The sequence below is a fragment of the Drosophila miranda genome, chromosome 3, assembly GCF_003369915.1.
Source record: "Drosophila miranda strain MSH22 chromosome 3, D.miranda_PacBio2.1, whole genome shotgun sequence".
Lineage (NCBI taxonomy): Eukaryota > Metazoa > Arthropoda > Insecta > Diptera > Drosophilidae > Drosophila > Drosophila miranda.
Genome location: NC_046676.1, coordinates 24,940,989 through 24,966,278, shown reverse-complemented (window position 1 = coordinate 24,966,278; position 25,290 = coordinate 24,940,989). Strand labels below are relative to the sequence as shown.

The following is a 25,290-nucleotide window of genomic DNA, read 5'->3' as shown; positions in this document are numbered from 1 at the left end:
AAAAAACAATTTGAGCTTTTAATTAAATCATGTTCGGAGGGTGCCGAAAAAAACTGATATTAAGGCCGATTCAATCAAATCACCCAAAAATGTTGCCAAAATAAAAACAACCAGCACTGATATCGCCCGCCAATGGAATGCCAGTGGAGGAGGGGAGGGCCCTCTCTTGTCACACGATTGTCAGCGCGAAGACTGACATAGAAATGAAGTTTAAAGACCGCATCTTGATGATCTTTCGGATTCGGTTTCGCTTTTGTTGGTTTTAATTTTAATTGAGTCAAGATGACAACAGTTACACAATTTCTGGCGGTTAACACTTTTGCTTTTCGGCCAAAGTACGACTATCTCTGTGTGTGTTTGCTGCTGGATGCTGACTCAACTCCAATTCAAATACAACGGTGGATTAGGCCCGGCCAATGGTCAGTTTTTGTGTGCGTATTATTTTTCGGTATGAATCACACTCGAATCGAATTCACGAACCCTTTGAATGGTAATCGGCTCGGCTCTGGGAGCTCTTATGATTTCGGCCCAAAACAAGAACTTGGCCAATTGCACACACTCACACTTACACTCACACTTGCACTTACACTTCGGGTCTGGAACTGGAACTGGGGTCTGGGTGTTTTCTTTGTTTCGGGACAGCGAAAAACAGCGATTCTGTTCTTTGCGATTCTTGGGTTCCTTCTTGTTCTCTTTTTTTGCTTCTGGTTTCGGTTTCTGTTTTGGTTTTTGTTTCTGTTTCTGTTACGGTTCCGCTGGGGCGAGACAACCGCGCGCGATCGTTGCGTTCGAACGAATGTGAGGCCGATACGGGCTAAAGTCGTAGCTGCCAAGCGACGTTTGCGAATGCACACACAGATACCAAGATACTAGGGGAAAAAACAACAACAAAGAACCAGTTGAAGCGCTGAGAGTCGTAGCATACGTTCCGCGACACTCGACTACAATATACCCAGTATTTATATGTGTAATCTTATGATTTATTAGACACATAATTCATTCACTGCGTCTATGCTTTTTGCACCTAATGTCCTCTCTTCCTCTCTCTCTCTTTATATCTTCTCAGCAACGAAGTTCCATTATATCTCCCTCACTCCGCCGTTTTCTTCATTCTGATCCGATCGTTTCTGCAATCTAATAGATTTTCTCGTATTTATAAAATATTGTTTCGCGTAATGAGGATACCCACACATCATTTTGAGATACAATTGATACAGTGATACAGATAAAACCGGTTGCTCTTATAGCCTCTGAGATCTGACTGGCGGCCAAAGGAATATGGAATATACAAGTATATGGTATTTATGGGGTTGGAAACGTCTTGTTTCTGGCTTATCTAAGCATCTACAAGAATCTAATATACCCCATGTACTTCCTTGACTGCAGGGTATAATAACACCCACACACACACATACATATTTACGCTCGAGAGAGCGCTCTCTCTCTCTCTTCTTCTGTCTCTTTTTATGACTGCAGCAGAAATCAACAGGTAAGCAGCCAGCCGAAAGGTGTGCAAGATACTCTCCCTGTATTAGCTGTATCTGTATCTGCGCTTGTGTGCGGCACTTGCTGATAAGATAAATAGACGCAGCACCAGCAGCAGCACCACCATCCCGAAACAGCTACTGAAACCGAAAAGCCACCCAAAACTTCTAGGAGCGGACAAAAGGCCTCGCTTTTCGACACTATAAAAAAAAAAAAATGGGATCGGGATCAACTCTGAGATTCAGCTTGAGCTCAGGGATCGGGGTTGAGGATTCTGGACTGGACTGGGGTCTCATTCTATATTTAGGCTGCATGCCACATCGGATCACGCTGGCGGAACTGGTTCCTCCAGTTTCCTGATAATCTGGGTGACGGCTTCACGGCCCAAGCACACTGCAGCACTCCTCTTCTGCAGCGGCCGTCTGATTTTCCTTTTCAGCGCCAAAAACAGAAAACAAAATGCACTTCTTCCTGCCTCCCCACCCTGCCCCCTTCCACTTCGCTCCGACCAAAAGGCGATCAAAACTGGGCAGTTGCCCCGGAAACCGGTTAATGTTGATTCTCCGACTACCAGCCATCCCATCCCATGTCATCCCGATTCGGGCTCTTTGCCATGATATTGACCAAGAGCCAGAGCCAGTCCCATACCCCATTGGGGCGGCAGGACAGAAACTAAAAGTGCTAGACCCGTCATCTCGGGTCGAAAGCGGCTGTATATCATTTAGCAACTATTTTGTTACAGACCCCAACCCCACAGTCTAGATCCCAGATCACCGACCGCAACTAAAGGAAACGACAACGCGCCGGCGCGTAGTCATCTTGGAAATGTCACGCATGCGCTGTTGGCATGCGGGTAATTGCGTTGAGGATGTGACGGCCAGAAGATGTCTGTCCTACTTCCCGATCCCCCCTCCCCCTGCCTGACACTACAATTGAATGAGCGAATAAGCCAGGAAATTGCCTGGAAATAAGCCCAAAAAATGGGCCCCGCAAAACAAATGAATTATGTAATTGTGAATGAATGAAAGTGACATGTGTGACGTCCTAGATGGGACAAGTGGAGTGGAGGGATTGGAGGAAGTGGCAGTCCGTCGAATTGGAGCGGTAAAAGAGTATTTATTTCCCGTTTGTTCTTTTTTAGCCAATTCTTCAACCAACCTATTGCTGGTGACGAAATGTGGAGAGCGCTGTGCCGCAGTGCTGAATGATTGATAGATGGCGCTATAGATTCACAGGTGGCGCCTCGCAACAATTACATTTTACATTACTTTTACCTTACATTACATTACGATTTTAATCAATAACAGCATCGATACTATTTTTATAATCAATAACAGCATCGATATTAATTTTACAATCAATAACAGCGTCGATATTAATTGTAAATTCAATACCAGCATCGATATTGAGAAACCTTCATTAAATTTTTGAATACGTTCCCATCCAGGATTTCAATTATATTTTTCATATTTTATATGAGATCTCACTAAACTGGGACTGTGACTGGGACAGACTGAATTCGTTCCATCGTGCATCCCATTTTCCAGAAAAGATATAGGAAGCGATATGAAGCGCAAAATCGGTATAGTCTTCCCCACCACTGGCGTTTACCTAATATAGTTAAGACCTTGATCAAAGGCGCTGATCGACCAGCCCTTGATAATCTTGGCATTATTCCCATAAAATGGCTCATTATTGGTATCAACATCTTATAGGCATTTAGAGTTTACCTGTTGGTTGAAGGCAAATTTTGTTCGACCTCATGTCACTGTGGAGGGTCTTTCGATCTTCCCAATTACATTCGCAATCGTTCACCCAAAACGGACTGAACCAAGAAGGTTTCTCTAATACGTAAATATATCCTTGAAGGGGTCCGCTCTGATCGATTCCTACGGATGTTCTGGTCTATAATATAATATAACAGACCAGAACTGGCAGAGAGACTGACGAACGGGACGGATGCTTCGTAATGTAGTCCTTTAGGGTTATCAAAGGGTGCCACCTATACAGAACGATATGATCCGTAAGTGGGCCCCCATATATCGTCGAGTATCGTTTTGTAATGTAGGAACAGCAGGTTGCCCGGATATTTACAGTTACAGCACTTGTCAACAGGAATCACCGGTATGCAAGGGCAAAGAGAGCGGCGGGTATGGATGAGCAGAACAGAGCAGAGCGGAGAAGAGGAGATGAGAGCAGAGAGAGCACGTGCCCATCCCATCACGATAACAGGCGCAAACAATTTGACAATTTAATGTGGCGACAATCAACCTGCAGATCAGAGCACGGGAGAACACCGCAGAACCCAGGACTCACCTGAGGACAACACTACTCAGGACTCGCGCTGACAACATTAGCCCTGTGCGTCGAGTCTATAATTATAATTCCATTACCATTACCAGCGCGAAGGAGGCGCGAGCCATTCGTAAAGAGCAGGACCCAAAGGGACACAGAGAGAGAGTGCAACAGAAACAAATTGGAAAGGTGCTACACAGCCACAGCGCAGATCCTGCGCAGATCCTGTGTTCTGCCGTCAAAGACAATTGAGTGGAGTAATTGCCGAACAAGACCAGGAACCAGGAACCAGGAACCAAGAGTCAGGCACTCGCTCGGCTAATGATGGCCAAGGATAATGCGGGCCGGGACTCGTGTTAATGTGACCAATGCGCGCCGAGCAGGTGGATCGCACGAATGCGGAAGTATGCGCATTTCGTTTGATTTGCAGCGGATCCACATTTGATGGAATGTCTCGACTCGCAACCGAATAACCCCCCGTTCCGCCTGGCCAGCAAATTGGGATACGGCTGCTGCTGCGGCTGCGGCACTACAGCTGCCAATCCGTTGCTAAACCACTTTTATGAGCCACCAGCAGCAGCATCAGCCCCAACAGGTGGGGGTCGACGCGCATTCGGCGATAAGAATGTCATAACACAAGCTCCCAATTAACTGCGTCAGCGAGTGGAGGAGTACCTTCAACTTCAGCTCCAGCTTCAGCTTCAGCTCCTTCTCCAGCTCCAGCTCATTTGCATCCGAGAGTATCGAGGGCATGGGCATTCATCACTGGCCTCCTCGCAGCGCCACGGGTGACCAAACAGGAGATACTCTTCGAAAGAGAGTGAGGGTGAGAGAGGGAGAGGGGGAGGAGGAGGCGCTGAGACAGACAGACGTGTGGCGTGTTGGCTCCTGTAAGTAGTTAACTCTGACTTTTATTGCCGCACAGTCGATGGACCACCGAAGGGTCATTGGCTCTGGCCCCGAATCGGATCGAATAGTATCGGATGGGATCGGGTCTCGTTTTGCGAAAGATCTCCGCTTTAAGTTCACACCCAGATTCGAGATTCATTTCCGCCCCTGGAGAGCCAAAGACAGCGCCAAAGCCAGAGCCAGAGCCAGAGCCTGGGACCCAATCAATATACCCACAATAAAGGTTAATTATGTAAATGTCACACAGTTGCTACTGTAGTCATCATCGTGCTTCATCGTTGTCGGTCTATTTCCAATTTCGATTCCAATACCAATACCAATACCAATACCAATTCCGATTCCGAAACGCGCTCAAAGCCCACAGTTTAATGGTCTCTTCTCATTCGGGTGGAGGATGGAGGAGAAACATTTCAATTTTTTATTAGTTCACATTCGGCGGTGTCTTAACCTGTTGTCGAGAGCGTTCTAAATGAGAACATAACTGCTTCTGTTGCCGCTTGGCCGCTCTGTCTGTCTCTCTGTCTCTCCGTCTGTCTGTCTTGGCCAATTAACCCCTTGTTCCTTTATATCTGCTGGCTCTGACCGAACCCTGTCCAAGTCTTTGCCGCTTTTTACGGTTTAATTGTGCCTACAGCCACAGACAAAACAGAGAAATCAATCTCGAATCTCGAAATGCGTTGACAACTCGGTCCCATCCCGTCCCTAGCCCAGACAGCGATTGCGAGAGAGTCACCTCTGGAGGGGGAGCTCACCCGAGAGGTGCATTTAAGTGCACCTTTAGGAAATTAACCATAAAAAATTGCTTCATTTAACCAGGGAGCAAGCAGCCAGCAGCAATCCGGCACTAAAAACTAACAAACCGAGCAGCAGGGCAGACAATGTCCGAAATTGAGAAGAGAAAAAGTGTGAGCAGAGAGAGAGAGAGAGCAGAGAAAACCAACGCAAGGGTTCGGGTTCGGGCGAGATCTTCCAAAGGCCAGAAGGCCGAGGCCATGCCCTAGAAAGCGGAAGCCCCTGCCCGCCTTGACTCTGGAAAGGTTAGTGTCAGGGTGCCCCCAAAAACTATTACAAATAGGTGTCGCTGAGGAATTGTTATCCGAAAGCAGATATATCTCATCATAATCCCAGTCCTAGTTCCATTCTAGGACTATCCTTTCTCTCTTCCTAATTGAAGACCATTAATTGTGCCCCATGCTCCTGTCAGCCAAGCCATCTTTTTCGCTGCTGCTGCTGCCCCCAAATCCCCATCCCATTCGATCCCATTCGATGCCATTCGATCCGATTGCATTCCCATCCCGATGTCGAGGCAATGTCAAACATTTGGATCTGCTAATCGCGTAAAACATAACACCATTACCGCCATAAAATAAATTTTCTGCCATAATATCTGTCGCGCAATGACCGGAGAGAAGGGCTCTAAGCCACGAACGATGACGACAGCAAACGACTGCGGCTACGGCGACGACGACGACGACGACAGCAAAGACGACGACAGCAAAGACGACGACGACATCTTGTGTCCAATTCCGATTGCAATTTCCAATTCCTCAACAGGATTTTGATTTATGCCGAAATCGCGAAGAGCAAGCAGAGCAAGTCGCAAAAACCGAAAACACAAATCAAACGCAAACAGCGCGACGAAACATTGCAACAATCCATGCCACGGCCCGGCCAGCGTTCGAGGCCAGCCTCAGCCTCAGACTCAGATCCAGCTTCAGCTCCTGGTCTATATCGCAGCTTCTGCTCCCATGTTGGCCAAGTGGCAACAAAAAAGGCCAAAACGAGCGCGAAATCCAAACGCGAGCGGCGCGCGCGTTTTTTGTCGCGCCAAATGGCCACAGCAAAAACGCCCCGAGATCCGAGGACCCACTGATGCCCTGATCCTCCTCTCCAGCCCAGCCTCATTGATATTTCGAGCGCGAGCGTATAAAAATATTCTGTTGTACCTTCGGTTCCAATCCCGGCCAGAGCTATGGGCTCTCAGTCCGAGCCCTGGCCTAAAAGTGTCGCCCGAGCGGGATCGTCGCGACGATCAGCGATCATCATCGATCCGGCGATCGATCTTGTCTGCTGTTCCTGTCTCTTCCCTCTCTCGTTTTCTTTCCCTTTCCCTCTCTCCCCTCTCCAAGACCCTCCCTGTTCTGTGCTCTCTGCTCTCTGGTCGTTTTTTGTGCGGCTTCCCTGCTCCCAGTCAGGCTGTCAGTCATAGTCATGCCAGGGCATTCCAATCTGGCCATGATCAGGAGGCTTCTTTGGCTGATTCTGCATTCCTGGCCGTCAGTTTCCTTGCGCGCATCCTCAACGCCTTTTAGCATTGTTTATGAAGTGGAAGCAAGGGCACTGCAGAGGAGTGCAGGATGGAGAAGGTGCAGGAGGATGCCAGGATGCGGAATCGCGGCACCGCGGCACCGCCTGCACGTGATACAATTATGGCAGATTTTTTCCACTACTCCGATCGGATCGGGTCCTATGCCACTCGCATATTTAACGCGCTCTCCGCGGCACAGTTCTCCATCTTTTTTTTTGTCGCGCGCTTTGCATAACTTAAGGCTGCCGCAATTGTTGCGGCAATTATTTTTAGTCAGCTCCCTTGCCTTTACCAGCTGATTTATTGGTGGCATATTCAGAGTAGCCACCGATCCCGATCCCGAACCCAATGCTTCTGCTGCTGCTGCTGGGAAAGTTTTTCCCAACTTCACACCTCATCGAACGTCCGATGGACGGCTGCTCCCCAGGCGGCGGCCTGCTTATGAATTCCGCTCACAGTGCCACACAGCTTTGACTCCTTCGATTCCAATGCCATTTTAAGAGCCAGTGGCAGTGGCAGAAGAGCCACAGCCAGTGGCAGTTCCATTGTCGCCTCTTCGAGTGCTCGTCTCCGTCTCCATCTACTGCCACCGCTGCCGCCGCCGCTGCGGGCGATCGATAGTTATGGTCGTGTCAGACATCCTGTAATTTTTCACTCGCCGGCCTCGCATCTCGCATCTCGCGGCATCTACCCCAACCCCAACCAGTTGCAGTTCCCATTCTGTTGCTCTCCAGCTTGTTGCAACTTGTTGACACTTCATTGGCGCGCAAGTTAATTAAGGGGGAGCTCTCTGCTCTGCCCCTACCACTGCCACATAGACAGCAGAGACGAGACAGAGACGAGCGACCAGAGACCACCAGGGGGGCAAAGCACTTCATTTACTCGGATACAGATACAGATACGTTTTTATTTAAATAAGATATTTATATAGAATTACAGACACTGAGGGGGCCGGGGGGATACTGGGCAAAGCTAGTACTACTAATACTATCTATATACAGGGCTAAAACTGGGTCATTGAGAGATGCTCCTCCTTCTCCTTCTCCTCCTCCTGCACTTAGTTGACGACCTCCACGCTGCAGTCCTCCTCCTCCTCCTCCTGCTGTTGGTCGTCTTCCTCGTCGACGGGCACCACTTCCGTGTCCACGGGCAGGGGGATGGGGGTGCAAGGACTCGTCTGCACTAACACATCCTCGGAGGAGCCGTCTTGGCTGCTCTCGCACGAGCTGGACGAGAGGCACTCCAGGTGCTCGCTCCGCCGCTTCCCCTCGAGGAGACTCGCCTGCGACTCGCTGCTGAGGCGCAGCCGCTTCTCCGGCTTCTTCAGCAGCTCCTCAATGGAGTAGGGGTTCCTTTTTCGGCTGTGGCTGTGGCCTAGCAGCTGTCCCCGGGCCGCGCTCAGAGAGAGGGCGGCCGGCGAGGACTTGCCCGAATCACAGTCGCTGAGGGCGTCGCCGGTGGCCCCAGGCGTCGACAGGTCGATGGAGCTTTCCGACTTGGTGAATCCCCCGCCATTGGACGCTCCGCCTCCGACAGCCGCTGCTGCTGCTGCAGCCGCAGCCATGCCGTGTGGCAGGTAGCCGCCGCCGTAGGGCAGGAACTGGGCCCCCGTGGCGGCCGCCTGGGCCTGAATGTGCGCCTGCGTGTAGTACAGCAGCGAGGGATTCCACAGCCAGTGCTTGTGCAGAGCCGAGTAGCTGAGATCCAGGCCCCCCAGCTGGCTGGACACGGACACTCCGCCACCAGACACGCTCGCACTCATACTTTGTCCATGTCCGTGTCCATGTCCATGTCCATGTCCATGTCCATGTCCATGTCCATGTCCATGTCCGTGTCCATGTCCATGTCCATGTCCATGTCCAAGTCCATGGGAATGCCCATGACTGGGTGGCAGCTTGGGAGCGGGCTTGAGCGGCAGCTCCCCTCCGGCGGATGTCATCATCATCGCTGGGGGCTTCGCGTAGCGACCGCCGTTGGGCGTGGCCGTGGCCGAGGGCGGGGCATTGGTTCCCGACGGTGTCTGGGTCTTGGGCGAGTGGCTGTTGTTGTTGTTGGGTCCCCCGTACAATTGCGCGGGCGTGGCATAGCCAGCTCCTGGTCCGCCTGGGCCTCCGCCTGCCGCCTGATGGGCCGCCGCCGCTGCAGCGGCAGCCGCCGCATTCTGCTGGCTGGAGGTCATCTCGTCCGTCCAGAGGCCGCTGTTGCGCAGGATGCGGTTGATGGAGCTGATGGACGGCACGGAGCTGGGATCGCAGACGCGCTGCTGCTGCAGCTGCTCCCGGATCTCCCACGCGAACATGCCGCTGTTCTCCTCCTTCAACCGGATGATTTTCTTTACGACAGTGGGCGTGGCCACTTGCTAAAAAGAGAGAGAGAGAGAGAGAGTTGGGAGTTTATACGATATTTTTGTTCCACAAATGCACAATTTCACTTTATTTCTGTTTAAGAGCTTTGCCATCGTGATTTTCAAAGCATAAATAATTGTAACCGATAAATAAATGAATAAATTTTCTATATGATTGACTAATTTTTATAGGCGTAATTTAATTTCATTATTTTGTTAAAATGTTTAAACGAAACAAGTCTAAAGTTAGCCAAAGACAAATATTCGCGCACTCAGTTTTAAAGGAGCTTACATATGTTTTTGTGATTTGTAATTTTTCCATCTGCATTTTCCCAACCAAGAACAAATAATAAGTCGAAAATCAACATAAGAGAATTCCAGATAAATTAATTTCCATTCGTTTCCCTGCCAAAGACACCCGCGTTCCACCTTTAAAGACCCCTCTCTTTGGCTTCCTCTGGCTGTAACCCTCCCTGTGGATGGAACGCGTGAACGATTAATTGCCGTGAAATTCAATTGTGCCCTAAACTAAACTAAACTAAGTTTAAACCTTCGCTGTGGGGCGCAAACAATTGTGCAAAAATTTGCACATTGCATTTTGGGCCACGCCCCTTTTCAGCTGTCATGTTCAGAGATTTGCATCGGACTCCAGTGTGCCACACGAGACGCTGAAAGGTGTTTCGCCCCTCTCTCTGTGGCATATGTTAATTTGTTGTGGAGAGAACGATTCGATGGAACTGGGAGCCTGCCACGAGCTGATGTGTCCACCGGCAGTGAGTGGCGCCTCCGCTCCTCACGTGTGACGCGGCAATTCATTAAAAATTCATAAATACGCTTAAGGGTACGCCGCTGCACGGGAAAAGATCTTATCGGCCATCTACACGCGCGCACTGGCCCTTACCTTCTGACGAATATAACATGCTCCTGCTCCTGCTTTTGGGCCTGCTGTTGGGCCTGTATCCGGAATAGAGACCGCGTTCCGTTCCCCCTGCAAGTGTTCAAGGGTGGATGGGAGTGAACGGGAGCGGAGGGAAGTGGACTTTATTGACCCAGCGTAGGTGTTAAATGCGCGTTTTGTTCGAGCGAGTGCAGGTGGTTATTGAATCACCATGTAAGTGGGTGGATGGGGATCCACCCACCCTCAACCCCCCATCCCCCATATCTAGAGGGAATATTCCTGAATACATTGTGCACTTTGTGGGCGTTGCAACTACCGTTAATTAGGCGTTCTCTGCCGTCGACAAACATCGCACCTGAACAACTGTTTGTGTAAGCAGGAAAAGAAGGAGGAGGAGTGGGAGTGCAGGAGTATGGATGGTATCGTATGGGTCGTGATTCGTGCTTATCGCAATAGTGGATTCCACTATCACCAGAGAGAGAGAGAGAGCTAGAGAGAACTATCATCACTCTAGGGACTTTGGGGCATTGTCGTCACTTGGGGATGGGTGCCTCTGTCTATGTCTGTGTGTCTGTGTGGCATGGTCCGTGAAGTGGAGCAGCTTAAACGGTAGCCACGCACTTGATTGGGCGTGTGAATCCACCAGCTGACGAGTACCTGGAGAGCAACCTGCCGTAGACCCAGGGAAAGCGTGCTCCGATGGGCTTATCATCCGGGTATCAAGCAGCAGCAAGCGAGATTGATTTGTTGCGCCTCCTCCCACACACACCCACACACAAACATGACCCTCAGTCAACCATAAAAGCTGTCACCAACCATCTATGCGTCCATCCCCATGGTAGCCAAAACATGTAAACTATGTATCTGTCGGGTTACAATCCTTAACTTATCTACATTTCTGTGCATATTTCTGTGATACTTTATGGATTTACTGCTGTGCGTTTGATTTTTATATAATCGTTTGTTGATTTCATGCCCCAACCCTCCACCCTCCACCCACACACACACCCGCACCCACCTGCACCTGGAGACCACATGTGGTTTTTCCTCGACCCCCGACCCACAACTTACCTTGGTCTTGCTGCCACCAATGGAACCCGGTCGTATGGAGCCCGTCTCGTAGAATCGTGTCAGTATTTTGGAGACGCAACCTTTGGAAAGAAAAGAGAACAAGAAAGAGATGGCTGTAGGGGCGGGACTCCCTGGACTCTGCTGTCGAGCGGACACTTACCATGAGAGACCAGCAGCTGGCGGGAGATATCACAGGGACGGACTCCGCACAGGGCCAGATCCACGATCCGGCGGCGGACGCAGTCCGGCAGGGGACGTCCATTGACAAAGACGCCGCCCAATTGATTGACACCAGCTTGACCTGGCAAGGAAAAGAAAGGATATTCTCATTAGATTCCCATTCGACTTGGAGATCCCCTTGGGGACAGCAATGCCCCATTCCCCAGCCTCTGGATGAAACATTTGCATAGCAAACATTTTGGAATTTACGAGTACTACGTACATGTTCCTAAGCTTCAATAAACCGCACGAAAGCCCTCGAAGATTTACAATAGCCACAGATACAGATACGACCCCTTCCATCCCCCCTCCCGGCCACTCTAATGACTGTTGGCTAATCTTGGGGCCCGTGCCCACGATCGTAAAAGCTGCTGTCGGCGCACTCCACTCCTGTAATAACCGTATCTTCTGGTGTGGCACTTCTTTCGGATAAACGCTTTGTCTGCGTTGAACTCTCTTGGACAGATCTCATCTGGCGCTTTCGAACTTCGAGTTCATTAGCGGGTTATTCGATAGCAAAAAAAACACTCCACTCTACTCTACTCACCTGTATGTGGCATGATTGAAAGGCTGAAGAAATCGATTCCCGGCGTTCTCTTCGGCGTCACCCAAACAGAAATGTGATCAACAATTCAATCCAAGATTGATTCGTCGCTGCCGTCAAGTATTTTGGTTAAGTTCCTCTGCTGCTGCTGCTGCTGCTGCTGTTGCTGCTGCTGCTGGATGTTGTTTAGTTAATCGCTGAATTTTAATCAAATTTCAAGCAAGAACGCCATAAAAGCGCTTTGATGGATGTCGTCGTGGTCGCTGGCGCAGCTATTAGGATTGCTGCCCGATGCTGGGGATACAGATGCTGATGCTGTCTCCTCAGACGGCGGCCCACTCTCCGAAGAGGTTTTACGGCTTCCACGAAATCGCTGCTCTCTGCTGTTCACTCTCCGCTCTCCAGGTTGTGGCCAGAACCGAACCGAAGAACAGTGAAAATCTAGTAAGGAAAATACATAAAATTTAATTATTTTATAAAACTACTACGCGGCTCGACTCAGCTCGGCTCGGAATTTAATGTGCAGTGGTTTATGTGCTCAATGGCCATGTCCAGTGTGCGGCAAGGGAGTTACCTTACCGGTCGATGGTGGTGCTGGTGGCTCCACGGATCTGTTCGGTTCGGCTCGTATCGGTTGCACCATCCCCACTGGGGAGTAGTATCTCAAATTAGCTGCTTATCAAGCACATTCTCGACGCAGCGTGAACTGCTGGCCCATTATCGGAGGGGGAAGAGGTAGGGGGCACGAACGGGGATTGGGAATGGGAACCTCCTCCTACCCGTTGCATGTCCATGTCGCGACTGCCTGCCACATACTATACACAAGAGTATATGCAAATGCCCGGCGGTTAACAATTAAAATGAATTTTGGCCAATTGCTCATTTCGTTAAATAACGTGGCCCAAATGGAGAGAGAGAGAGATATGCAAATGGACTTTCAGCGACGGCGGGTGGTTTCCGCTTCCTGTCGCTGGAATGAATAAGGCCAGGATTCGGATTCGGGCCTGTCGCCAGCCTGTCAGAAGCATGAAAACGCCTGAGAGACCTGAAGAACCGTATAAATCAAAAGTGTAACTGCTCTTATCCCCCTCCCGCTCCCTCTCCCTCTTCCCCCGGCAGTCCACACTTTGTCATGGCCATGTTATTATGGAATTCACATTAGATTTAATTGCAGGACCACGGCCGGACTGGTCCTGGGCCCTAGTCTCGGGATACTTTTCAGCTCGTAAAATCCCCCTACTCGCCCACCCAAGAAATCCGCGTGCACACACGCACCACATATCGTACTCCCTCCCTCCCTTCCTCACCTCTTCCCTTCCGACTCTGACTCTGAAATTAAGTTGTTCATTGGGTTTTTTGGCTGTCGGCGGTTCTGTTCCCACTTCTCAGTGGCTTACCGCCGCTCACCGTCAAACGGGAAACTCGTGCTGGCCGTTAAGGCCATTAAGTTCGCAGTTGGCTTAGACCGAACCGCGATAAGAATTCCATTGCATTCCACTCGCATCTCCATCTCCACTTTTGGCCAAAACTCTATTGTAGAAAGTGAAATAGACATTTCGGCCAAAGCCAATTTAGATGCAATGAAAAGGGGTTAAATTTCACCTCCCCCTCTACCCTTTCTCTGGACGGACCTCTACTTGGCGTGCCTCCCTGCCATTTAACTGGAAATGGGACCTAATCGAGGCCAATGAGCACTTGAGCGTTGAAGCGGTTCTAGGAGGGTTTCCACCCCTAAATCGGACCAAGAACCAGGACCCAAGGGATTTGGTCTCTTCTTTTGGGATATGTCTACTAGGGAATGGGTTAAGGGAGGAGTTTGAGCTCTGAAGGATATCTACCCTGAATGTTTTCATTTCTAGCTCATCAGAAGATAGAAGACAGTACGATGTATAGTTTTTTATGGTTAATATGAGTGCAGGGATGCCCATTTCAATATGAAGACATTTTCCCTTATAGATAATCCGTTCTTGGTTTGGTAGTAATTCTATAGTTTGCAATAGTCTATCCAAGAAAAAACTTCACTAAAGTGGAAATATATTATTGACTTGGGATTTTTGCTAATTTAAACAGTTCCTATTATAATATTCTCTAAATATCAGTGGAAAACCTTTGGGATTATGTTTGAGGTTCGATGTAGAATCAATATCACGTCTAAGCGCCACAAAAACGTTAATCGAAAGATAACTTTGAACGGGTTCAGGTTCTGGTTAGGGAACTGTTTTCTCTAGAGAAATCAGACCACTAGCAACCGTCTAGCGGAGAGGCGGAGGAGCACACTCTGTGTGGAGCACCAATGGCCCAACCCGTAAGCCTCAATTAGTCCGCGTGCACATGTCAAGCGTAACAGAGACGACATAAAAACCGATAGAAATTAGTTAAACATACAATAATTTAAATCGTGCGATTACTGAAAGTGGAACCGACAGGTTGGCCGAGCTTCTGTTTCAGATCACCCGGACCGGACCCCGGGACCCCGGGACGGACCCCCACTGCTCGATCGATGTAGAGAGCATTCTGTGGGTAGCTGGGACTCGGTCTGCGACATTAACAGCCGCTAATTAAAATAAAAAAATTATAATAAAACGTACGCTTCACAATTTGAATATGATTAGCTATGGAGCAGGGCAGGGGCTCAATGCGTCCACCGTCTAGATCTTAAATAAGTTGTCCAGTGGCTCGTTGGGGCTCGATAGAAAGCTCCGAAAAATCAATGAGCCATAATGGCCACAATGGTCACTGGTCGAAGACCAAAGACCGGCATGACAAAGAATTAATTAGCATACGATTTTTGGCTATTGTCGGGCTCTGGGGACCCCTCCGTCTGGGCATCCGTGGGAAAACTGAGCTCTTGCCCAGAGAGAGAGAGAACTGATCCGTAGATCGTAGAGCTGAGATCTGAGATGAGTTATCCGAGTGCGGCGGAAGTTCAATTTGGAATTGGATTTTTGCAATGCAAATTCGCTGTGGCATCGGCTTCTGTTAAAGGTGGAAATCGGAGCAATATCCGTCCGGTGGAATGGCATAATCTACTCCAATGTTCATTCATAGCGGAGACAGAGGCTGAATGGATAAAGACTTGGCTTCGTTCCGTTCCGTTCTCCGTTCCGATCCGTTAGATTGTCGTTCATTAAGAAATAAGCCGATCGATCGGCGGAGGGCAGAGGGACACAACTGTGAGCGATGTGTTGAACACGATAAGCAAATATCATTATTAAGCCTTTCAAATAAAGCCGCAACCTGATCGCGAGACTCGCCACGATTTAATGATTTAGTTATACTCGTATTCGTATTCGTATTCGTAATCGCATTCGAATGGGAGATCATCGGGGATTGGGGAACTGAATTATGCGCAAACAAATTGATTACGAATCGTTTATGGTGGTCATTATGGGCCAGGTCGATGCGATGGATGTGGCCAAGTCGTAATTAAGTCTCTAATAAGGCATAGCCACTATCTTTTGTCAACTGTCTGAACAATGGAGGAGGGAACAGCCTTCTAAAGATATTTTGATAGACTAGAACCATCTGGGGGAGCCTTCCTCGCACTCACCTTCTTGTGAGCACTGGAGAGAGTGCTCTTGCTCTTCTGGATATCCACTTGGTAAGCTCTGGTGCAATCCCTTTACGATTAGCACTTCAAAACTTCACTTTCTTCGCTTGAGTTTTAGATACAGATACACTTGTTTCCTTATTGCCACTTATCCTGGCAAAACAGTCAGGTCAGGTGTTGGTTGGGTCTCGCGACGGGTATCGGATCGGATAGCGGATTGAATTTCTGCGTCGCGGCGCACCTTGTCACTCGACCGTCAAAATGTCGACTAAATGCACGCGAATCGCACTGCCAACGCATCGATCATTTGTGGAGAGGAGTGTAGCGGCGCCCGTGGTCCATCAGCCAACGCTGGCTACTGAAACTCCGGCCAGCACTATCGCGCTCAGAAAAACAATACCAATACGAAGGCCCAAAGCGAAACTGAAAACCCACCACGCACACACCGAAAGAATCATTCACGGCCCCCCTCGCGTCACCTTCGCCCTCACGGACGGAACGTTTTTCTGGTGTAACCGGTTTTTCACGGCACCGCCAGCCGCCGGCCGTCGCAATCCCAGCCCCCATATCATCAGCGGGCCAATGAGCGTGCAACATCGGTGCGCATGCGTCTGCCCCGCTGTGGCGTGAGCTGTGCCATTGGTCGAGCCCATGACTGTGGCTGTAGCGGCTTCCGCTGCGATGAGTCGTCGTCGTCCCCAGAGGGCACTCGACAGCGCACAGTGGGTCGCATGAAGCCGTGCTGACGCTGGTACTGTGGCAAATGTTGGTGGAAATTAGAGAGGAATTGTTTTGTTTTTTGGATTGGAAATGGGAAAATGAGTGCCAATCCAAGAAATATATCATCCATCGGAATGGGTGATTGAAGAAGCTGAAAAATAACTAAAACTATTCAAAAAACTTGATATTTGAATACAAAAATGTTTCTAATGTTTATTATGATAGAAATTGTTGAAAAAACAAAAAAAAAACTCATTCGAATTAAGTACTTTCTGTATTTTTCTGTTTTTCTGCTGCTTTTGCCCCACTGTGCACAGTGCATGCATGACGCCTGCCAGCGCTGGTCGTTCCTTCCTGGGGGTAGTCTTCGATGCCGTAGAGCGTTGCGGCAGCGTAGCCGTAGCCGTTGCCGTTGCAGCCGCGTTCCGGCCAATCGGCAGAGGCAGAGAGCAGAGTCGCAGCTGCAGCCGCATCCCCATCCACATCCATACTCCCCGGATCGGAACCCGAACCCGATTCACATTGTGACACAGCATTGGGCATAGCCGTTACCCTGGCGAAACAGCCACAGCTACGGCCACAGCTACGGCTTCCCTTCCACCTTCCTTCTTCCTTCGCTTCCCCTGGACCTCTGGGGTGGGGTGGGGTGGGTTCCGGGTGGCTCCTGGCATGGGTGGTTCCTGGCGTTAAGTAACGCTTGGCAGTGGTGCTGCCTGCCTGCCGCAAGCGTTAATTGAATTCGACAATTGTCGGCTGTGGCTGTGGCATTCACAATTGAATCGAAAATGAATTTCCAGTGCGACTGGCGCTGAAAGATAAAACTGTCATATTGCTTGTTGATTGTCAAGCCGCAGGGCGGGGAGAGGGAGGATGGGATGGAGGGGTTGGAGGGAGTGGCAGGCCAGGGCATGGAGTAGGTGGTATATTGATCCATAGGTGGGATAGAAAATGATAGAAATTAGCTATTCCTTCATTGCGGAATGCAGCATGACTCGAAAATCAGTGACTGCACCAGCAGGTCCTGGAGCAGTGTCCTGCGTCTGTGGCTAAGCGCCATGGCCCTGGCTGAACGAGAGAGAACCCCCTTTGTAGCCGCGTGGCACATGCAAATCCACTTGCCACCAAAAACCACAAAAACCTGTGCAAAAACATGCAAAATTCTTAGGCCGAGGCCCAAGGAGCGGTCTGAAAGGACAGCGGCGGGGGGCTGGAACTTCTGCTCGGCAGAGATAAAACTGTCACAAAGGCTGGGGCACAATGCCAACCAGCCAGCAGCTTGTCCTGGTCCTCATCCTCGTCCTGTGCTCATCCCGGGCACAGACAGGCCTCCTCCTCGACACGACACTGATAGCAGCTGCCCGACTTTTCCCATGCAACGAAGCGCGGCATAATAAGATCAAGCGAGTCAGCCGTGCGTGGTGGCATCAACACACTCTCTCTGGCACGAGGTCCTGGCACCAGTGCTGGTGCTGCTGCTGGTCCTGGGCCCACCCATCATGCAACGCCCAACGCCCAGTTAGCTTGTTCATCATTCCTCCCCCTCTCCGCCGCTCACTGCCTCCGTGTGTCTTGCTCTATCTGACAAGGCGATTATGTGACCAAAAGCCCTTTCAAGTGGCAGCAATTACCCAAACCCGGAGCCCAAAGCGACCTACGCCCCAATTAAGGCGCACACACACAGACACACAAATCTGTGTGGGAAGTGCGTTTAGCAATGCCTTTTCGAAGAGTGGAAGGCCTCGAATGTGGGATACCCTTTAAGCGGAAAAAGACAAGAACAATGGGTTCTGATGGTAGCTATCTATCTGTTTAGGAATACATATATCTCAATCCCTATACGTGTTAATGTATTCAACTAACCATTTATAACCCTCTCTATGTTGATTCAAATACCGCCATATCTAGCTATCTAAAGATCCATTTTCTAATACATTTTGAAATCGCTGCATAATTCTTTATACTAACTGTTACTTCTATACCCATACCCATATCCATATACTTTTCTAAACCGATTACTTCAGGATGTCCTTTCTGTGCCTTGTTCTGCCCTCGATGACTGCTTCTAGCGGTACAAACCTCCCATCTGGTCTGACTTACCCTTTGACCCTTGGCAGGGCAGGGCATTCTCAAATGAGCAACGGAAGTGGAAAGTTTGGCTTTTTCAGGGTTTCAAAGCGGGTGTCGCAATTGGTATAAAAAGGGGGCTGGGCAATCGGCTTAACTTCTTCCGATTGACTTGGTTTTCCACGCGCCCTCCGTCCGTCCGTCCGTCCGAGCGTTCGTCCGTCAGGCGATCGCTATCGGGTAAACAGGAGAACTTACACTCGCTTATATTGTAATTGAAATGAAATCCACTCCACTCCGGCAGAAGAGAGAGCAGAAAGTCTTCTCCAAGGAAGCGACACCCACATCACTTTTTTCTCTAATCAAAATTCGAATTCAAATTTAAACTCAGCTCCGAACCGCGCCACAGGCGACGCATTCCTCGATGCGTGCCCCCAGCTCATCATTAGGAGGCAGCAAGGTTTGGCTTTGGAGGATCCGCAAAACCAAGACAGTAGCTGAAGCTGCCGCCTCGGCTCGTGCCTGGGGGCTGCCGGTGGGTCCTGGGTCTCGGGTCTCGGGTCCCGTCTGCGTCTAGATTTCATGGTCCATTAATGAGCGGGGTCCGCCGCTGGAATTCGCCTGGGAAGCGGACAAAAAGTTTAATTCTCTGGCGTGGGCGCCCTTCTAAAGGGGGAATTAGTTGCTCGAACTTGCCACAAATTAGTTCTTGCTGCTGCTGCTGCTTCTGCGTGTGTTGCTGTTGGCTGATGGTTTTTGCAGAGAGGGTCAAGAATATCAAAGGTATCTTTTCTAATTGCAGGGGCGGCCTAATTGAGGGTTTTCTTGCTTTTGCTGTTGCCATAGCTTGGTCCTGGCAATCAGCAGATGCAAGCGGCGGTTCCCTGAAAATTGTTCAACAAAAAGAGGCACAAGAGGATGGAGAACCGAGTAGGATTCCTGTGTGCAGGTCGCCAAATTGGCGCAGGTTACGCATGTGCCTCAAATCATGAGCATTGCTGCGGCTCTGTGGCACTCTGCCACGCGATGATGGATGCAGTCAGGCAGGTTGCAACGCAGACTCGCCTCTCGCCTCACGATGCACCTTGCGTCAGGGACACGCGCCGCACAGACAGACACACAGACAGACAGCAAGTACCCAAAGGCCCAAAGACAATCGCCGACAAGAACAAGGCCGATAAGATAAAAGTCCTTCGGCGGACTATCACTATCCTCTGCAATATCTCTCTCGTCTAGGAGTCTAGGAGTCGCATTGCCCTTTCGTGCCACAGTTGTAGGCGGACTGCTGCACGCGATTTTCGAGTGCCATAAAAACTAGGGCAGAAGACACAGGACAGAGGACACCCGACACACAGGGGTACAGGACACAAGACGAGTGGCATGTCAAAGCCAATTAATAAAAACGCAATTTCCACAAATCGAAATTTTTATAGAGTTTACAGGGTTTTTTTTTTATTGATCCATCTAGGACATTCCACACCTGCACTGCACACAGGACCAGAGCCTGGTCAGAGTCCGGGGTCGGATTGGGCGAGCAGATAAGTAAAATGAGCAATTACAAGAGAGGACTTGACAGGACAACGCATTTTCTCACATTAAGAGACGAGAAGGGGCCTCTGCTGGGCCCCCCCCGGCCTGTCCTCCGCTCCACTGAACCCTGACGACACTGGGAAAATGGCCGACAGGACACCCAGAGGGAGATGGCGAGACTCTACTCTCGACTCTCTCCCTGGCGGAGAGTAGGGTGAGTCCTGGTCCGAAAGTTTGCGTGTGTGCTGCTGGAGGAACGAACGAGAAAGATGGCAGAGAAGAAGCCGCCGCCGAAGAAGGCAGGCAGGACCTTTGCTTGCGATAAATTAAATGTCTGACATAATTATGGCCAAATTGAAAAAGGAAAGAGCAGGAACCACAACCAGGAGACAAAGCACAAGAAAGATGAGGGGAAGATGGACCCCAGCGAAAGGACAGGACATTTATTGTGCCATAAAAACAGAAATTATTTGATCAAACACAATAAACACGACGACATCGACATCCACATCCACATGGAAGCGCAGCTCGAAGCCGCTGACAGGCTAATGATAGGATGTGCCAAAAGGATACATAAGAGCCTTATATCCTTATAGAATGGGCCCCGCAAATCGATTGGGGACTGCTCTTTCTGTATGGATTAGGCTTTTGTGGAACTCTGCAATCTCTCGTCTTTCTCTGCCTTGAGAAGGATGCCCCATTTGGGGGGCTCCTGGTGCTGCTCTGTGAACTGCCCCCGAACTCCCCGAACTGGCCGAACTCTTCTTGTAATTATGGTTTTTATGGCTCGCAACGCCTCTGGAAATCGGCCAACACACATCATAGAATTCAAATCAATTATACGCTTGTCTATGCCATCCTTGGCTTCAGCTTGGGCTTCCTCTTGAAGCCAGTTCCCATTGCCCATTGCCCAAGTGCCGAGTCTAAGCCAGCAAAAGTGTTAAAATAATCATAAAACTTTGCCACTTCGAGAGGTGGCTGGGTTCTGTTGCATCGTTGCAATCGTAAAACGAAAACGCGGAAAGCGTTTGCCGTCCATCGCTCTGCCTAAATGCAATATTTTTACGATGCCCCAGTGCCTCTTTGACTGTTGTTGTGCCCCTCTCTCGGAGACCCAGTCCCTCTGTCCCCTGTCTGGTCTCCATGGTCTCCATCTGCATCTCCAGATCCCAGATCCATGCTGAATGATCATTCGGTTCGTTGTCCCCTTTGGCGGTGGTCGGTAGCCGCTTCGCTGGATCCGATCCGACTATGGACTCTGGCAGGGCAGGAGCAAAAGTCAAATACGGTAGCTCAACTAATTGAAAAATTAAAGTCTAGTGCTGGCCCAAGTACTTGGGAGTATCAGTGCTTTGCGTGGCACCGCCCACCGCCCCATCCATCCATCCATCTATCCTTCCGTTCATAAATCTTACGGCATTCCTGCACCCAGCACCCATCGGCCCATTGCTCATCCGAATGATCATCGAGTTAAGCAATGCCTCTGGGGTCAAGTTTGGCTAGCTTTCCCCCACGCCCCCCAATGCCAATGCCACTTACAGTCTGATCAGCCATGCCTCAGCTGCAGCTCCAGCTTCAGCCTAATGTGGCAGTCTGCACACCTTGCCACAGACACTTTAGGAAGGAGGAGGCAAAGGCTGCCCTCCCCGTGCTGCCGGGTAACGATTATCGGATCGAAGGTAAACACAGGTTCTGCACTGCCGAATCTGTAATGTTGCCAAAATCACTTCTGGTTTTTGCCCCGATACCTGATCGACGCGTCGACGCGTCTTCGACCTCAGGACACACGTATGACTATATGCATGTCTGCCTGTCGTGTGTGCAGCTGCAGCGATCCCCGAATGCAATTTGCGAGCAAGGGAGAGGATCGGATCGGATCGGACCGATCGAGCTTACCCAAGGTGTGCAATCAGACCGCGCCGATCAGAGGAAGGGTTAGTAGCCCTTAAAGCCCACGTTGGCTGGATCCGTCGGGTCTCTGAGGACTGCGGCATTTAAAAATTATATCTACATTAAGTGCATCCACAAATTGCAGACACTTGGGGCGTTTTAACAATGTCATTTGGGGAGGGGACTGGCACTGCACTACACGAGGAGCCACCCTTTTACGAGAAAGAGAGCAGTACAGAGGTAACCATAAATTAACCGTTTAATGTACTCGCTACATTGTCCCTCAGACACAACAAAGACGTAGCTTATAATAGTCCTTTTCGAGTGCCTGTGGCTGCGACTCGGTGATGATTTTCTAATTTATTGCCTTATAAACATAATCAAATTCGCATCATAACAAAGCGAGCAACCCATAACAGAACATAACAGAACAGAACCGAATAGAACCCCTGAATCGAATCCCAAAACACACGCGCGACATGCTGTGTGTTTCGGGGGATAATGATGACAGATCAAAGAGCGTCCACACAATGGGTTGGGATGATCGTCATCCGGATCCGGATCCGCATCGCTTATGCGGCTATGCGGTTTACGCTTGGGTGGCTGGGTGATACCCCCGCTCCTTTCTGCTGAATAGAACACTGATAGAAGCACACCTCTGAAACCCGCACAGATTGTCGTTATTCGAGACCGCATATGTCGATTGCCCTCGTCCACTTCCATTGTCCTTGCCTTGTTGGCGCATCAAACGTTACGTGTCATTAACTCGTCCTCTGACTCCGCTTCTGACTTTGTCGAGCTGTTGACATTTCTATCTGTCCAGCGATGGTCTGTAATTGATGCGCTTCCAAGTGCGAAATTCGCGGCAGGTGTCGGATTATGCATATGAATCAATGCACCCCGACTGCCGGGTGGCTAAGGGTAGGGGAGCGAAGCGGGTGCATCAGAAACTTAAATGTTCGCACATTTGCAGCTCATCAATTTTCGGCATTATCCCTGTCTCAGACCGGCAGCCCAGCAGCAGTTCATTCAACCTACCTTCTGCTCCGTCCGTGGTCCCTGGATCTGGTCCGTGGTGCATGTTAGCGCCGTCTTGTTGACTTAATCGCCCCAAAACAATTTACTCTTGCTTCGGATGCTCTGACTCTGGACATTGCTTAAACGCTTGTCGCCTAATGATGGGGCACAAGCAGCAGCAGCAGCAGCAGTGGATCCAGCTGCAGTAGGGGGGACTGCAGCAGATGGGACTGCAGCAGAGATGAAGGTGAAGCTGTGCCTTCACTGCCCGCTTCCCCACCACATTATTAAGCCATAAAATTGAAAACTTATTATAATTACATAAACGCCTCAACGCCTCCAGACATTCGGGATGATGGGAGAATCGATGGATGGACAGAATGCGCTTTTAACGCGCTCCCAGACGGAACCAACGAACGATTTTCGGGGCACACGCATCCTGCCCGTCTGCGGAGTTGCATTTAATGACCAAAGCAGAACAGATTTTTCTCTCAATTTTTTTTTTGGCAGCCTCTTGCCGGCGGCATAATGAAGGGGTTGGGGCCTTTGCCTTGTGGATTGTGGATGCTGCAACAAGCTCCGAGTACGCCGATCTCTGCACTCCTCAGAGGCCTCTCCTTTCTCATTATGGACATTACCATTAACATTACCATAACGCAGATCTGCACGGAACTTGATGGCTGGCAATTGCATCTGCTACGGTACCTTCCTCCTTCGAGTGTCCACACGAGGCCGACTCCTTGCCTGCTTATACAGATGAAAGATGACCACACGCGTTGACAGAGGGACATCCGGAACTGTTGAATAGGGAAAAGGGAATAGCCATAGAATATCAGATTATATGTGAGCAGTCATTGAGTGGACTGGGGAGAATCGATCTGGACTCCAAATCGTGTCGACTGGAAAGACATATAGAGCACAGATCATCTGATATGTTGAGAAGCTATAGCCCAAAGAATATATCATTTGTTTCGCCAAAACGTTGCATGTAGATTAACTAATAATAGCCGGTGTAACGAGCATACTTGACTAGTCATTTGTTTATTGCCTTTTGTAAGCCATTTGTATGCTTCGACTGTTTATTAGAACAAATGTACGACTATTTAGTAGAAACGAGAGGGAACGTTGTGAGTTGCTGCGGACACCGATACTTAGTCAGTATGGCTCTCCTCCGGCAGACGCCGCTAATATTAAACGATACGACAAAGAGTGCGTGCGAGAGAGACAGAAAATCAGTCTGAGCGTGACGTCGGGTGCTGCGTAGCCAGTGCAAATTGATTTGTTCCTATTGGCTATAAAAATGATCCGATCTGATCAAGATTCAGAAATCTGATAGATATGGTCATTATCTATGATTCTGCGTTTTTAGATTTTTTTTTTTCTTCAATATTGTGGATGCAACAGATTTTCGTCCTTTGTGTGGGCGGAAGGGGGTGAGGCGAAATTTTGAGATATACGTTTTATAGTGAGATCTAACAGGAGTGCGGACACCAAATTTGGTTACTCTAGCGTTAATTGTCTCTGAGATTTGTGAATATTCCCAGATTTTCGTCCATTGCGGGGGCGGAAGGGGGTGTGGCGAAATTTTGAAACAAACTCGTCTCGGTCCGATATATTAGGAGTATGGATACCAAATTTGGTTGCTCTACCTTTTATAGTCTCTGAGATCTAGGCGCTAATGTTTTACTCTAAGCAAAGCCGGCTATACTACGTGTGTGTTAGAGAGAGACAGGGCGAGAAAAAATGAAATTGTTTTCTTGATGCTGGCTCTAATAATAATACGATCCAATTCAGATTCTGTAGTCTAAAAGATATAGTCATTCTCTACGATTCTGCGTTTTTGGTTTTCTCGTATCGTTAAAATTTTGGATGCCACAGATTTTCGTCCTTTGTGGGGGCGGAAAAGGGCGGGGCGAAGTTTTGAAATATTTTTGTAGCAGTGACATATCACAGAAGTCTGGATCCAAAACATCGTTGCTCTAGCTCTTATAGTCTTTGAGCACTAGGCGCTGAAGGGGACGGACAGACGGACAGACGGACGGACGGACAGACGGACAGACAGAGATGGCTCAATCGACTCGGCTATTGATGCTGATCAAGAATATATATACTTTATGGGGTCGGAAACGATTCCTTCTGGACGTTACACACATCCACTTTTACCACAAATCTAATATACCCCAATACTCATTTTGAGTATCGGGTATAAAAAATCAATCGTTATACACAGAGATCCGACAGATCTCTCTCTCTGGTCGATCGTTGAAACTAGTTGCGTAACAACATGCACATATTGTATGTAGGTCGATGGCGCTCCTATACAAAATTTGCATAATCAAATCGATTACACACCTAAAGCTGAGATCGGTTTCTCTCTGGCGCTCGCAAAACAAATGACGTTGGCCACGAACCTGACATTCAAAAGAGAGCATTTGTGTTTGAGAAT

At 49.4% G+C, this 25,290-nt stretch overlaps 2 protein-coding genes across 15 annotated transcripts in view; both read right to left on the bottom strand.

Moving 5' to 3' along the window:
- LOC108158880 (PDZ and LIM domain protein Zasp) overlaps positions 1-800 on the bottom strand; it is a 56,997-nt gene extending 56,197 nt beyond the window's left edge. For 3 of the 14 annotated variants that reach the window (XM_033391766.1, XM_017291641.2, XM_033391767.1), the window contains exon 1: positions 588-800. The gene's annotated coding sequence lies outside the window, so the exon portion shown is untranslated. The remainder of the gene's footprint in view (positions 1-587) is intronic. The other 11 variants (XM_033391768.1, XM_017291643.2, XM_017291642.2 and 8 more) reach the window with 7 other exon arrangements.
- Positions 801-7,884: 7,084 nt separating this feature from the next.
- LOC108158888 (paired box pox-neuro protein) lies at positions 7,885-16,032 on the bottom strand. The gene is made up of 5 exons (XM_033391777.1): positions 15,624-16,032; positions 12,077-12,514; positions 11,471-11,611; positions 11,311-11,390; positions 7,885-9,356 (listed from the first exon to the last, which is right to left on the bottom strand). The coding sequence occupies exons 2-5, from the start codon at positions 12,087-12,089 to the stop codon at positions 8,055-8,057; spliced, it is 1,536 nt and encodes a 511-aa protein (XP_033247668.1). The 5' UTR covers positions 12,090-12,514; positions 15,624-16,032; the 3' UTR covers positions 7,885-8,054.
- Positions 16,033-25,290: the final 9,258 nt, after the last annotated feature.

Excerpts from the sequence above, each read along its gene's own strand:
- LOC108158888 (XM_033391777.1), bottom strand. Across the intron at positions 11,391-11,470 it reads CCAGCTGCTGGTCTCTCATG|GTTGCGTCTCCAAAATACTG; the intron begins GTAAGTGTCCGC and ends TTCTTTCCAAAG. Across the intron at positions 9,357-11,310 it reads TTGGTGGCAGCAAGACCAAG|CAAGTGGCCACGCCCACTGT; the intron begins GTAAGTTGTGGG and ends CTCTCTTTTTAG.